This window comes from Procambarus clarkii, chromosome 36, assembly GCF_040958095.1.
Source record: "Procambarus clarkii isolate CNS0578487 chromosome 36, FALCON_Pclarkii_2.0, whole genome shotgun sequence".
Classification (NCBI taxonomy): Eukaryota; Metazoa; Arthropoda; class Malacostraca; order Decapoda; family Cambaridae; genus Procambarus; species Procambarus clarkii.
In genome coordinates this window covers 27,846,315-27,861,952 of record NC_091185.1, presented here as the reverse complement: position 1 = coordinate 27,861,952, position 15,638 = coordinate 27,846,315, and the positions used below count along the sequence as shown (strand labels likewise).

General features: G+C 42.9%; 1 protein-coding gene across 1 annotated transcript; it reads right to left on the bottom strand.

The window, feature by feature from the left end:
* Nucleotides 1-1,578: 1,578 nt before the first annotated feature.
* LOC138371699 (uncharacterized) lies at nt 1,579-13,234 on the bottom strand. Its single transcript, XM_069336712.1, has 3 exons — nt 13,104-13,234; nt 7,311-7,385; nt 1,579-2,905 (listed from the first exon to the last, which is right to left on the bottom strand). The coding sequence occupies exons 1-3, from the start codon at nt 13,232-13,234 to the stop codon at nt 1,579-1,581; spliced, it is 1,533 nt and encodes a 510-aa protein (XP_069192813.1).
* Between the last annotated feature and the right edge of the window lie 2,404 nt (nt 13,235-15,638).

Below are 15,638 nucleotides of genomic sequence, written 5' to 3'. Positions count from 1 at the left end.
TTTCGGCCCGCCTCTCAACTGTCAATCAACTGTTTACTAACTACTTTTTTTCCACACCACACACACACACACACACACACACACACACACACACACACACACACACACACACACACACACACACACACACACACACCAGGAAGCAGCCCGTGACAGCTGACTAACTCCCAGGTACCTATTTACTAATAGGTAACAGGGGCATTCAGGGTGAAAGAAACTTTGCCCATTTGTTTCTGCCTGGTGTGAGAATCGAACCCGCATCTCAGAATTATGAGTCCTGCGCGCTATCCACCATGGGCCAGATTCACGAAAGCACTTACGAACCTGTACATCTTTTCTCAATCTTTGTCGGCTTTGTTTCCAATTATTAAACAGTTAATGAGCTCCGAAGCACCAGGAGGCTGTTTATAACAATAACAAGAGTTGAATGGGAAGTTTTCATGCTTGTAAACTGTTTAATAAATGTAACAAAAGCCGTCAAAGATTGAGGAAAGATGTACACGTTCGTAAGTACTTGCGTAAGTGCTTTCGTGAATCTGGCCCGATGCTACCAGGCCCCTCTGTGTGTGTGTGCGTGTGTTTCTGTGTGTGTGTGTGTGTGTGTGTGTGTGTGTGTGTACATAATTCACAATTTGTTTGCTATTAATGATTTGGTTCGAAAATACATTAAATACTCACCAAAATGAAGACAGAAAATCCTACAAATTGAAACTTTAACTGATATCAAATTGTACTTTCTTTAGCAGGAATTAACCTTAAATTAAGTCCGTGCCACTACATCCGTAGATCATAGACATGATCACACTTACCCACAACACTCATGTATAATAAATACATTTAGATTTGTCACAAGATTTTTGGGTCACATGTATATTTATACCTGACTATGCACTGTGTTCTGAAAGAGAGTGTGAACTTTGTGTTCACAGTCTCTTCTAGACGTACCCACAACGTCACCGTCTCTCCTGCAGTGTCTAGACGTACCCTCAACGTCACCGTCTCTCCTTCAGTGTCTAGGCGTACCCTCAACGTCACTGCCTCTCCTGCAGTGTCTAGACGTAACCCCTACGTCACGACGTAACCCCTACGTCACGACGTAACCCCTACGTCACGACGTAACCCCTACGTCACGACGTAACCCCTACGTCACGACGTACCCCCAACGTCAGACTCTCCTGCAGTGCCTAGACGTACCTCCTACGTCACCGCCTCTCCTGCACTCCCAGGACGTACTGTACTGTCCGTTGATCTTCCTGCGATTTACATATATACTCAGTTGCAAGAATTGTAGACGAGTTGGGTTTCTGGTTCATCAACTACACATTTACTTTCACAAGACCCCCAAAGCTTAGTAATTCGCTGGCCATTGGAGTTAGTGGTATAGAGTCAAACAATATTTTGTAAACAATAGCTTGGGAAAATAATACCAGTTGCAACGGATCAAGAGACATTCCCTGATGGTATTCTAGCTTTAGCTTCAACATCATCACTAATCATGATTCACGTTTTGAAAAGGTTTCGTTTTGAAACTATTCAGGGGGAAAAACTTTAATTGTTACCTGCTACACACATTGTTTCTCAGACTATCGCCACATACTGTTTCTCAGTCTGTGTCCCCACATACTGTTTCTCAGTCTGTGTCGCCACATACTGTTTCTCAGTCTGTGTCGCCACATACTGTTTCTCAGTCTGTGTCGCCACATACTGTTTCTCAGTCTGTGTCGCCACATACTGTTTCTCAGTCTGTGTCGCCACATACTGTTTCTCAGTCTGTGTCGCCACATACTGTTTCTCAGTCTGTGTCGCCACATACTGTTTCTCAGTCTGTGTCGCCACATACTGTTTCTCAGTCTGTGTCGCCACATACTGTTTCTCAGTCTGTGTCGCCACATACTGTTTCTCAGTCAGTGTCGCCACATACTGTTTCTCAGTCTGTGTCGCCACATACTGTTTCTCAGTCTGTGTCGCCACATACTGCGTCTCAGTCTGTGTCGCCACATACTGCTTCTCAGTCTGTGTCGCCACATACTGCTTCTCAGTCTGTGTCGCCACATACTGTTTCTCAGTCTGTGTCGCCTCATACTGTTTCTCAGTCTGTGTCGCCACATACTGTTTCTCAGTCTGTGTCCCCACATACTGTTTCTCAGTCTGTGTCGCCACATACTGCTTCTCAGTCTGTGTCGCCACATACTGTTTCTCAGTCTGTGTCGCCACATACTGCTTCTCAGTCTGTGTCGCCACATACTGCTTCTCAGTCTGTGTCGCCACATACTGTTTCTCAGTCTGTGTCGCCAGATACTGTGTCTCAGTCTGTGTCGCCACATACTGTTTCTCAGTCTGTGTCGCCACATACTGCTTCTCAGTCTGTGTCGCCACATACTGTGTCTCAGTCTGTGTCGCCAGATATTGTGTCTCAGTCTGTGTCGCCAGATATTGTGTCTCAGTCTGTGTCGCCAGATACTGTGTCTCAGTCTGTGTCGCCAGATATTGTGTCTCAGTCTGTGTCGCCAGATACTGTGTCTCAGTCTGTGTCGCCACATACTGCTTCTCAGTCTGTGTCGCCACATACTGTTTCTCAGTCTGTGTCGCCACATACTGTTTCTCAGTCTGTGTCGCCACATACTGTTTCTCAGTCTGTGTCGCCACATACTGTTTCTCAGTCTGTGTCGCCACATACTGTTTCTCAGTCTGTGTCGCCACATACTGTTTCTCAGTCTGTGTCGCCACATACTGTTTCTCAGTCTGTGTCGCCACATACTGTTTCTCAGTCTGTGTCGCCACATACTGCTTCTCAGTCTGTGTCGCCACATATTGTTTCTCAGTCTGTGTCGCCACATACTGTTTCTCAGTCTGTGTCGCCACATACTGTTTCTCAGTCTGTGTCAGCCTGGCTTGCAGCTCCTCGCTACCAAATGCAAATCGCTATAACAAGGGGGGAACAATATCTGTCACGGTGGCGGTGGTTGAAAGTGACGTAGATGAGTGGTCACAAGCCTCTCTCTGTTCCAAGAAGCATGTTTGGACACATTTACCAACATATAAATGATTCTCACATTTATATTTATTGCGAGAGAGAGAGAGAGAGAGAGAGAGAGAGAGAGAGAGAGAGAGAGAGAGAGAGAGAGAGAGAGAGAGAGAGAGAGAGAGAGACAATGATTCAGGGGTCTCTTCTATAGAATCATCTGTCATTTAGAATCTTTAGAATCTCTTCATTTAGAATCAAAAAGAGAGAGAGAGAGAGAGAGAGAGAGAGAGAGAGAGAGAGAGAGAGAGAGAGAGAGAGAGAGAGAGAGAGAGAGAGAGAGAGAGAGAGAGAGAGAAAGCCAATGATTCAGGGGTCTCTTCTATTGAATCATCTGTCGTTAAGAATCTTTAGAATCTTTAGAATCTCTTCATTTAGAATCAAAAAGAGAGAGAGAGAGAGAGAGAGAGAGAGAGAGAGAGAGAGAGAGAGAGAGAGAGAGAGAGAGAGAGAGAGATAGAGATAGAGAGAGAAAAGTCAATGATTATGGATCTCTTCTTTAGAATCATCTGTATCTCTCTCTCTCTCTTTTAGATTGGACATTATGTTAGTAGTTCTTGGAGCTTTGGAGACAATTGAAGAGAGTTCTCTCCGGATCTCTGCAGTTTTGTTTGGTGTTCGTTGATGTTCCTGTTGTATTCGTACGTTCAATTTGCAGTGTTGCTTCTTTATTGAGCTTGCTGGTGATAACATGTCTCTGTCTCTGTCTCTCTCTCTCTCTGTCTCTGTCTCTCTCTCTGTCTCTGTCTCTGTCTCTCTCTGTCTCTGTCTCTCTCTCTGTCTCTGTCTCTGTCTCTCTCTGTCTCTGTCTCTGTCTCTCTCTGTCTCTGTCTCTCTCTCTGTCTCTGTCTCTGTCTCTCTCTGTCTCTGTCTCTCTCTGTCTCTGTCTCTCTCTGTCTCTGTCTCTCTCTCTCTCTGTCTCTCTCTCTCTGTCTCTCTCTCTCTGTCTCTCTCTCTCTGTCTCTCTCTCTCTCTCTCTGTCTCTCTCTCTCTGTCTCTGTCTCTGTCTCTGTCTCTGTCTCTCTCTGTCTCTGTCTCTCTCTGTCTCTGTCTCTCTCTCTCTCTGTCTCTCTCTCTCTGTCTCTCTCTCTCTCTGTCTCTCTCTCTCTGTCTCTCTCTCTGTCTCTGTCTCTCTGTCTCTGTCTCTGTCTCTGTCTCTCTCTCTCTCTGTCTCTCTCTCTCTGTCTCTCTCTCTCTGTCTCTCTCTCTCTCTCTGGTCCCGTTCGTTATGCCTGACAGATAGTTTACAGAAAATCTAAATAACTTTCTGAAAACTATGTGAAAAATACTAATAAAATACTATGTGAAACTATGTAAAAAGATATATATATATATATATATATATAATATAATATCACTAAGAACTCTTTGACCCGGCCAGGATTCGAACCCATGCCGTCCAGGATCACCCCTAAACGTACACAGTACTGTGACCACCGCACCAATGATCGTCTATGATACACCAATGATAGACGATCATTGGTACGGTGGTCACAGTACTGTGTACGTTTAGGGGTGATCCTGGACGGCATGGGTTCGAATCCTGAACGGCATGGGTTCGAATCCTGGCCGGGTCAAAGAGTTCTTAGTGATATATGGCTTGCGCGTTCATGCAGCTTTCTCACATAATATAATATATATACACGACCCCGGGGTTCGGCGCAGGGGTCGGCGTTCGCACAACAACACAAATTGCTGTACCAGCGTTCCTGTCCTCTTCAGTGGGGTCTGACAACTTGGTGAAGTAAATCCTACCTGAGCACCTAGTGCAACAGGCAGGGGTGCATGATCCCAGCTTCACAGACTGCACAACCAAATGGGTTTCTCTCGCAGGACCAGCACCCCAACCACCGTCTTCTGAAGCCCATAAGCAATCCAGCTGGGATCGCCCCATTGCCGACCAAGAAGCTGCGACTTTGCTAGAAGCTGCGACAACACCACATGACACTGCCCGACTTAGAGCTGTAGCAGCTCCCCATGCAGGGGATTTCCTATTAGCAACCCCAATGTCAGCAACCGGCACCCGTCTCACACCGCAGGCCCTCCGAATTGCCGTGGCTCTCCGCCTCGCTGCCCCAATCCACACCGAATACAGGTGTATTTGCGGCGAGGCTGAGGCCGACAGGTACGGACGGCATGGCCTTCTCTGCCAAAGGACAGGAGGATGGCATGCAAGACACGGCGAGGTCAATGACATTATTAAGAGAAGCCGATCAGTGACACTGGAATCCTCAGTGCTTCAAGAAGCAGGCTGACAGCATCTCAGATGGTTAGGGCTTTTGAAAGAATGAATCCATGTGAGTTTTTAAATTAATTTTTTTTAACTTAATTCATTAATTTAATTTATTATTGAGTTTGACCTTTGAACGACACTAGGCCACTCTTCCTGAGGCTTTAGCTGTGTTCAGATACCATTAGAGGGGACCTTACGGCTGAGTGGACAGCGCTGGGGATTCGTAGTACTAAGGTTCCGGGTTCGATCCCCGACGGAGGCGGAAACTAATGGGCAGATTTTCTTTCACCTTGATAGCGCTGTTGCCCTAGCAGTAAATAGGTACCTGGGAGTTAGACAGCTGCTACGGGCTGCTTCCTGGAGGTGTGTAATAAAAAGGAGGCCTGGTCGAGGACCGGGCCGCGGGGACGCTAAGCCCCGAAATCATGTCAAGATAACCTCAAGATAACCTCAAGAGCAGTCTCTCTCTGTGACTGCCAGAGTGAAACTAGATATCAAAATCGCTTTCCCTTATTTGTAATGAAAATATTTCGAAATCTTTACATCTGGATATTAACAAAATATTTGTGCACAGATCAACGTAAATTTATAAGTTGTTACAATATATTATCTCGATCGAAAGTTACTCATGACGATAAAGGATGAAATTACATTACAATATAAATTGGAATAAAATCATTCAGGTATGAAGTCTTTTTAAATCTTTCAAGAAACTCTGGAACTAGTAGTAGACGTGTTTTAATACATAAATACCGAATGAATTTTGTAGTTAATATAACCCAGTTAATGAGGTAGAATGTAAAACTCAGCTCTCTTGTGGTAAATGAATGATTCACTAATTAATGAGTGAAGGTTGTGAGGTGTTTTGATTAACTAAGATTAGCTGAAGGCTTCAATAATTCAGTCTTTCGAGATAAGAAAGAAATAGTTTTTTTTAAGTTATTGAATTGCAGTTGATTAGAAATGGGTTAAGATGATTGACAAGCGAAGCTTAATTGGGATTAACAAAGTGATTTTGAATAGTTATTATTACTGATAAAATATTAAGTGAGTAAAAATATAACTTCGGTTAATGGGAGAATACATTTCAAACGCTCCAGAAAGTGTCATTTAATGCCAGAAAATACTTTATTTATTGAAACTAAACAAAAAGGGTTAACATATGAAGTACATATTGGCCCGAAACTCGCGAATTTCTTGATAATTTAGCTTAAAAAGACGAGTTGCAAAACAAAACATAACCTCCCAAATTTTTTTTTATCACTATTTAAGTTCAGGAAAGCAAGTTAGCAACATAGAGCACCGAGCAACAGTTCGGCAAATTACCTTAGAGAACTTGACAAAGTTTTCGGAATTCAAAAAGCTTTCTCGAACCTAGTTTTTCCTGCTGTAATTTGCTCGAGCCGAGTGGCTCATTTCCACTGAAGCCTCACTTTAAACGTTGACGCGGAACTTTCCTTGAAATTATTTTGATTTCGGGGCTTTGCGTCCCCGCGGCCCGGTCCTCGACCAGGCCTCCTTTTTTGTTACATATCCTCAGGAAGCAGCCCGTCGCTTCCTGAGGATATGTAACAAAAATTACATTAAAACGAAAAAGTGAAATGGGTAAGTGTTTTCCTCGGCTCTATGCTACACGGAAATTGATTACATTTCGTTTTTCGTATTCTAGTTGCGTTGAAATGACCCGATATTTGGTCCTCGGTTTGGACCTCAGAGTAGGTCTTCACTTCTGGCTACTGTGAAGGCAGTAGGTACGGTGAAAGTAACTGTTCCTCGCTTCTTGAATCGCGAGTGATAAATCTCTGAGTTTAATTTAGGCTGCTGTTATAGAGTCTAATCTCTGGTTATCGTTCAGTATAGTGAAAGGTATTAATCCCTGGTCTTCGTTTTGTAGAGAGAGACGGTGACTAATCTCAGATATCGTTTGGTTCAGTGAAGGTGACTGATAAGAGGTCCTTTGTCTTAGCCACAATGAAGATGACTAATATCAGGGCCTCAGGTCTTTTGACGATGCGAAGTTGTACGCACGTACTTTTTTTTTTTACCTGAACTTACCTGAAGGCCATCATCGATTTAGTACCCACAACGGGGACAGAAGCCGGAGGCTTGTCAAACGTCCCCCTATTTTTCCTGAAAAAAAATCAAAGTAAATATTGAACTGCAGTAATGTTTTAGCATTTACGGCTCCTGCGGGTAGGCGGTTCCATGAGTTTTATAACATTATGGGTGAAAAAGCATCTTCTGTTTTCTGTCCTCCATTGTGACTTGTTGAGTTTGAAGCCGGCGCTCCTGTTTTTAAGGAAGAAGTCCTTTCATTCCTGTTGTTTTAAAGAAAGAGATAACCACTATTTTTAAAGAAGTGCTCTGGATACATAGTCTCCATTTTGGTGAACATTTTAAATTTTTTTGTATATCAGCCCTGTCTTGTCCGGTTTGTCCTGTTAGTCATGTGGACCTCAGACTTTCCTGATATTAGAGTCGACTTAGTTCTGTGTTGATTTTTGTTGCTCTTTATTGTACTTTCTCAAAGCCAGAAATGTTCTTCTGAAGATGAAGACTCCATGCTTGAATACAGTAGTCTAGACAGGACAAATCCACAAGGGCTGTGACGAGGATTCGAACCTGCGTCCGAGAGCATCCCAGACGCTCCCTTAATCGACTGAGCTACGACATGGTAAAAGGGAGCTGAAACCGAAGTTCTACTTACCCTTGTAGATTTGCTCATTTGATGTATCACGCAATTGTGATTTCTGTGTGTAATACAGTAGTCTAGATATATATATATATATAATATATATTAGATTCTTATAGCATTAGAATTAGAATTATAGATTAGAATCTTATAGCACATAAGATTCGTGTAGTTAAACAACTTCTTTCTTTTCCTTGAATTCCTTCCTCCCGTCCAATCCCAAATCCTGACCCCTTCCAAGTGCTATATAGTCGTAATTGTTTGGTGCTTTCTCTTAGTTCCTTCCTTCTTTGAAGTCACCGCTTGTTACAACTTGTAATAAAGTTGTTCCATCTTGGCTTACCGTGTTTATGACGTATTAGAACGTTGTTACAACTTGCTATATTGGTTGTTATAACTGGTTAGGAGGTGTTAAAACTTGTTCGAACGTTGTACCAACGTCGTAGTTTCGGTGTGTGTTTGGCGGGATAGAGGCTCGTTTAACTGTTACTATGGTTTGGTTGATATTCTTAATACATCTGCCACTTGTTAAACAACTTTCAATGATGAATTCTGACTAATTGGTCCTTTTCGTGTTAATTTTGCTACAAGGTAGTGTTGATGATTTGACAGATGTGTATTGATGACCAGTCTGAGTATTGTAGCGATTTGTATCGTCAATACAAATCGCTATACAAATTTGTATAGTTAATACAAGTCAATACTTCAGGGCAGTATAGTCAATAACATAATATTTTTAGTCGCGTTTTATCCTGAAAAAAATCATGATATACGTCAAACTCTCGCCTAGCTCTAGGTAATGTATAGATTGATCAGATACTACAATCGACTTCATAATAGTACAGGACGGACCGAAACGTGTGAAGGATAGATGAAATTGTTTATGTAATAATCTAAGATGAGGTCTGATAAAGACCTTTTGTGCCCTCTGTAATGCTTTTTGCGCTACCGCTCACAGGATGAGTATGGGGTGCACAATAAACTAGCCGCCTTCGACGGCAACAAATCAATCAAACGTCGTCGGCTCATTATCTTGTGTGTGGTTTGGTCTTCATGGATCAGAATTGGATCGTGTATACTTTGAAAAGATACTGAACGTGAATATTTTGAAAAGACTCTGTATGTCTGAACAATTTGCCTTTGATCGCGCGTAAACCCCGATTTTCCTCTTTTAAGTCTCTTAACAAATGCGCTATATAGAATGATTATCAAATGTCGTTAGATGCATCACTAAAGGTTGGTTGAATTATAGTTTCTGGATGAGAGGCTATTTTACGTGCGATAATTCTTGGATGAGAGGCTAATTTACGTGCGATAATTCTTGGATGAGAGGCTAATTTACGTGTGATAATTCCTGGATGAGAGGCTATTTTACATGTGATAATTCCTGGATGAGAGGCAATTTTACGTGTGATAATTCCTGGATGGGAGGCTAATTTACATGTGATAATTCCTGGATGGGAGGCTAATTTACATGTGATAATTCCTGGATGTGAGGCTATTTTACGTGTGATAATTCCTGGATGAGAGGCAATTTTACGTGTGATAATTCCTGGATGTGAGGCTATTTTACGTGTGATAATTCCTGGATGGGAGGCTAATTTACGTGTGATAATTCCTGGATGAGAGGCTATTTTACGTGTGATAATTCTTGGATGAGAGGCTATTTTACGAGTGATAATTCTTGGATGAGAGGCAATTTTACGTGTGATAATTCCTGGATGGGAGGCTATTTTAGAGTGATAATTCTTGGATGAGAGGCTATGTTCCGTGTGATAATTCTTGGATGAGAGGCTATGTTCCGTGTGATAATTCCTGGATGGGAGGCTATTTTACATGCGATAATTCTTGGATGAGAGGCCATTTTACGTGTGATAATTCCTGGATGAGAGGCTATTTTAGGAGTTAAAATTCCCGGATGAGAGATATTTTTCTGTGTTGTAATTCCTGAATGAGGGAGGAAATTATCAGGGGGAAGCGCCAAGCCATTTCGACTATATAGCACTGGAAAGAGGACAGGATCCGGATTTAGGGGTGGGATGGTGGAAAGGAATGGTACCCAATCACTTGGACGGTCGGGGACTGAACACCGACCTGCATAAAGCGAGACCGTCGCTCTACGGTCCAGCCCAAGTGGTTGAGATGCTTTTTTTGCGTGTGATAATGGTAGCTTAATTTTTTTTTTCCCCGAGGGGCGAGTATATTAGGCAGCGCCACTCATCCTTTGAGTGCACACACTGCCATCTTCTTGAGGTTATCATGAGATGATTTCGGGGCTTAGTGTCCCTGCGGCCCGGTCCTCGACCAGGCCTCCTCCCCCAGGAAGCAGCCCGTAGCAGCTGTTGTCGGAAAATCCGACACCATTTAATATATCATACAGACAGATAATAGCTGTGTTGTATAAACAAGTTAACCATAGAAAACGTAACTTGTAGTGGAATTACCGTCTATAGAAAACGGGATATCATCACCACATACTATTATAATTCACCACCTATTATGGTGGGAATTATTCTTAAATACATTAGTCTTTGGACTTTACCATCAGAAAAACATCTCATATAAATTAACTTAATTATCAATATTAAAGTAGAGTAAATGTGACCCTTCTATCACTTATTGACATCTGGACAATGTAAGCTAGGCGTCAGAGTGAGGAAGGAGGAGCAGCCATTGTTGTTGTCACCTCCGAGACGCGTGGAGCAAATTCGGCTCCTATTATATCTGGACAATGTCGGCCAGTAGCATCAATAGTATGGAGTGTTAGACATTGCCATTGTTTATACTGAGACCAGAGGCGCAGGGAGCAAATTCGGCTCCTGTTAATTTTACTTGGACGTAGTGTTATGGAAACCAAAGGTGTACCATCTTCAACACGCTGTCAACAAATCAAGTTAAGTGTTCTTTCCGAAACCCATTATCTATCATTAGTGGCCATTAATGTCATTGGGTAGGGTTAGCCGGTTAGAGCCTCAAACTAAAGGTAATTAAGCCAGGTCTTTATTGTTCCATGTACAGTGTTTCTCTGATATACCTGTCATATATAGGATTCTGGCTTTACAGCTAGCGCCCTTTTAACAGGTCAAGACGAGGAAGTATCTTTTGTGCATCAGTTACCAGGGTGATGGAAGCTACCTCAAGAGGGAAAATGTGGAGTCTACACCCTAGTTATACCTGGTGGACTAACCTGCTGTACTATAAGATAAGGAACCTCTTCAATGTATGTAGTCTAATACTGTAGTTTGATTGGCTGCATATATATAAATTTATTTAATATAAACCCCCCCTAATGTGTAGAGGATCGATTTGTGAGATTGAGATTATTGCAGAAATACAGTCCACTTAACATCATACAAATTGCTATCGAAGTATATAAATTAACGTAAATATATATTCATATAAATTAAATAAATATAAATCTCACAGGTCGGTTCCCACAGCTGTCTAGCTTCCAGGTACCTATTTAATGCTAGGTAACAGGGCCATCAGGGTGAAAGAAACATTTTGCCCATTTGTCTCCGCCTGCACCGGAGATCGAACCCGGAACCTCAGCACTACGAATCCGAAGCGCTATCCACCCAGCTATCAGGCGTCCTGACATGCCATAGCAGCATGTTTAACACTCCCCAATTAGAAGAAAACCCGCTGGGTTGTTCATCATGTCACTTGTAACAAGACACAGCTGGGACTTGCTTAACTGTCTTAAGTGAATGTCTTAAGTGAATACTTATCAAAATTACAATTTGTGAACTAAAATTTACATTATCTTGCCAGTACAAAATGGGGAAAACTTCTAAGAACATCATTTATATTTGACAAATAATATTTTCCTAACTCAATGTGGGGTTTATTATTCTGCACTGTTATGGACCCGATTCCAGCGTCGGAGCACGGAGCAGTGACGACAACGCCATCTGTGAGACCGCTCCCGAAACCCCCTCCAAATGGACGACGCCATCTAGTGAGGACGGGATATATCGGCCACAGGTGCTGGATTCCCGTCTTAATCAGCTCATAACGTAGCCGCTGCTGACCTCTGGTGAGGTGGCGCTTAGACAGCAACGCCATCTATGGAATGAAGAGGTGGACGTTTGTGTCTAAGCCTGTAAGTGAGGTTCCCTAGAGCGTCCCAGTATTGATGATGTGTCTGATTGCAGAGTCAACCTGGGACTGCTGTGTTGGACGATGGATCAGTCTACCCAAGGCAGCCAAGGTCTATTCACGAGTCTGCTGAAGAAGCTGTGAGTCACCCCCCCGGACGAACTCTGTTGAGAGTATTAGCCTGCCTGTGACGTGGCAGTGTCGGGAATCGCCTTATCCGGGGCTGGCTGGTGGAAGAGAATAGCCACTGTGGTGCTTAGTGAGAAGAGTGATCAGCAGGATCACACGAGGCTCCTGCCTAGGGCTCGCAACCCTAGTATCAGTCGTGGAGTGGCCTACACAGCGGAGCTGATTGGTACCTGCCAGCTACAGGCTGGATTGTGGTTGAAGGCCTCCACGACGGAGCACCCAGTGGGACTGTGATTTGGCTGGCCTGTGGCCAGGGTAGATTCGCCAATAGAATCATAGAGGATTCATCGTGGGCCACGGAAGAAGGAACCAGGGCTACCCAGAGCGAGCACCGTGGAGCATCAAGTGTCTTCGGAGGAAGACAACCCTGTACATAATAGTGTAGTTATAACCCCCGTGTGTGACTGATATTTATTTATTCTTGGTGATGAAAATATATATATAAATCAGAACATTTGTATCCCTCCCCCTTTAATTTACCTTGCGTTACGGAACACCCCCCTTGAAAGCCTCTATTAACTTGGGGCCGGATTCCCAAACTCTACTAACACCAGAGAAGAACCCGGTTGCGTCCCAGTAGGGCCGTAACATGCACATATTTATAATGTCTCTTTGATGTTCACATTCTCTCAGGTAGTGGCCAAGGCGGTGTCTGTCAGTCCCATCACAGATTCTGCAACTCCGCTGCTCAACTGTTGTTTCCATCCTGAAAATCCATGAATACTTGTATCCAAGATTAGTTCTCACTATTACTGATTCCCTCCCGCGGCCAACCTCCTCTTCGTCCACAATGATTGGGATTGCCAGCTGCAACCATGTTGTACCAGCGTACTGATTTGTTGTTCTATCCTCCTTTCCTCAGTAACCTTGTCACGGTGATGTTGTCTGATAATACCTCCAACTCGTAGGAAAGTCTTGGGCATGAAGTATTCAGTGTGGTCTCTTTCAGCGCCTTCAGAAGCCAGCACATCTGCTCGTTCATGTCCACAGATTCCATCATAAGAGGGGATCCACAGGAATTTGACGACTCCTACTCTCCTAATTTGACGACTCCCAAAGAGTACTAACCTTGTTTAGTTAGTACTCTCACAGCTCTCTTGATTTGAATGATTATCGCAAGGTTTTCTGCCAAATTTTTACTAAGGCTTTGTAGTGCTGTTCAGCTGCTGAAATTCTTCCAGTAGTTGGATATTTATATTCTCACACGTAAATATTTTGGCGATTCCTCGTCTAATGATTTTGTTTACAAAAAGAATTATTTAAATTATATTTGTTTTCATAACATTGGCAAATTTTCTCTTACAAAAGTCTTTGTGTATGGAGCGTGTTTCCCCATGTCTGCTGACGCACTTCTGCTCCCTAGAGACCTGTAGACTAAGTTTAGTGTGTAATTAAATCCCTCTCAGTATGAATTTCATAAAAAAAATCCATGATAGTGACCTGTTTTTTGTTCTCTTTTTGGCTGCTAAGTGACCTTGTGTACGCTGACCTGCGGCGTCCCTTGGTGCTGCTTGAAGCTGTTGCTTCAAGTGAAGCTTGAAGTGAAGCTGCTCCAGTGCTTCTTTACTCTCATTATCAAGTCTCCCAGAAGCCCTTGACGCTGTTGGTGCTGCTTCTCTCAGGTGACGTGATCAACGAGGCCATCTTCCACGAAGCTCTTTGTCCCCTAGAGAGCGTCTCTTGTTCTCAAAAGACATTTTTGTCCCTTCTCTTAAACTATATTGACGCGTCTTAAGCAGCGAAGAATTTAACAACTCACCGGAGATGAAGTTCCCCCTTAACTTTTGTGATATTACATGCTTTGTTATTTATTCTACTCAGGCAAGACGCAGAAAAACTATCACTGACTATGCGCTTTGTGGAAGTGTGTTTGCATAGTGACTTTTATAAGTGTAAACACAGGCAGGCGAGGCTTAAGTTGTAAGGTAAGTTCATATAAGAAAACCAGGTCAAAGGTAAGAAAAACAAGTATTTTTATGAAATTTGTCGATAGGATGAGGGGTAAGAGAAAACGGGGGAAGGTGTAGTGTGTGTGAGAGAGAGGGAAGGGGAGATAGGAGAGAAGAGAAAGAGAGGGGGGCAGGGGGGGGGATTGGGAAAAAGAGGAGAGGGGAAGAGAGGTGATAAGGGAAGAGGGTTTATGTTTGGGGGAAAGATGCTAAAAGTGTAATTTGATGTTATTTTGCGACAACATCAGACTGGATATAGTTGAGGCATTATAGTAATCCAAGTCGTCTGTCTTACCCAAATAACACCATATTACGCTCTGCCATCTATAAGTACACTACGACACACACAATACACCGTTTTCATTGTTTTCTGATGTTAAGACCAGGAAAAGTTAATGAAAACAGAGATTCTTGGTGACCAAATGTAGTTACATATCCTGTTCTCGCATACAAAACTTGACCTGACCTCTATGAAAGACAAATTTAATAAGTCCACCAAAGATCTCTTTCATGCTGTTCTAATGAGTAGTTATTGACACTGTGAGCCCTGGAAACACAAACCGAAACTGTCTCTATTTTCAGCTTGTTACAACTTGTAATAAAGTTGTTACATCTTGGCTTAACGTGTTTATAACGTATTAGAACGTTGTTACAACTTACTATATTGGTTGTTATAACTGGTTAGGTGTTAAAACTTGTTCGAACGTTGTACCAACGTCGTAGTTTCGGTGTGTGTTTGGCGTGAGGTGACTACTTGTATCAACCTCTTCCCACCTCACTTCTCCTCTGTTAACCTCATGCTGTACGTGACTAAAATATATATCACTTTGTGAGAAGAATTTAGTTCTGTATCCGCCACGAAGATAATGTTATTAAAACAAGACTAAAGAAAGCCAGTGTGCTGAAACAGAAGCGAAAAAGAAACAGGGAAAAAGGAGGAAACCCCACCTCTATTTAAAACTTTGACCCAAATATCACAATAACAACGTTATAGCGAATAACAAAACTCAATTACGGGCTCACCATAGCCCGTGATAAATGGACATTTTGCTATGAGTAGCAAAATGTAAAACAGCAGCAGCATTTCGTTTTAATGTAGTTTTGTCGTTTTTGTAAATTTGTCGTACCTTCTATTCCACTCACCTGGGTAATAGGAGGCTCGAACCGCTGACCCCACAAGTGTGAGGCAGAATAAATCTACCGACCGAGCTATTGAGTCGTCTTAATAGGGACTACACGATTGTTATTTACTTGTCGTGCCCTTTCCACCACCTCCGTCCCCTCCACCTTTCCCCCTCTCCCTCCCTTCTAATCCCCCATTCCACCCAATCTCAAAAAAAGAAGTTTTAATCGCATTACCTCGGAGTGATTCTTCTTGATAATGTCTCTCTCACTCCTCGAGCGACGGTAAGACGCGTCTCTGTGTCTGTCTGTCCTTGTATCGTCTTGGTG

What these genes read in the sequence shown, in the direction of transcription:
- LOC138371699 (XM_069336712.1), bottom strand. Translation starts at nt 13,234, where the DNA reads ATGGAATCTGTGGACATGAACGAGCAGATGTGCTGGCTTCTGAAGGCG. An exon ending in GACAACATCACCGTGACAAG is followed by an intron (nt 7,386 to 13,103) that starts GTTACTGAGGAA and finishes ATTTTTTTTCAG; the next exon opens with GAAAAATAGGGGGACGTTTG. An exon ending in AAATCGATGATGGCCTTCAG is followed by an intron (nt 2,906 to 7,310) that starts GTAAGTTCAGGT and finishes TGCATTTGGTAG; the next exon opens with CGAGGAGCTGCAAGCCAGGC.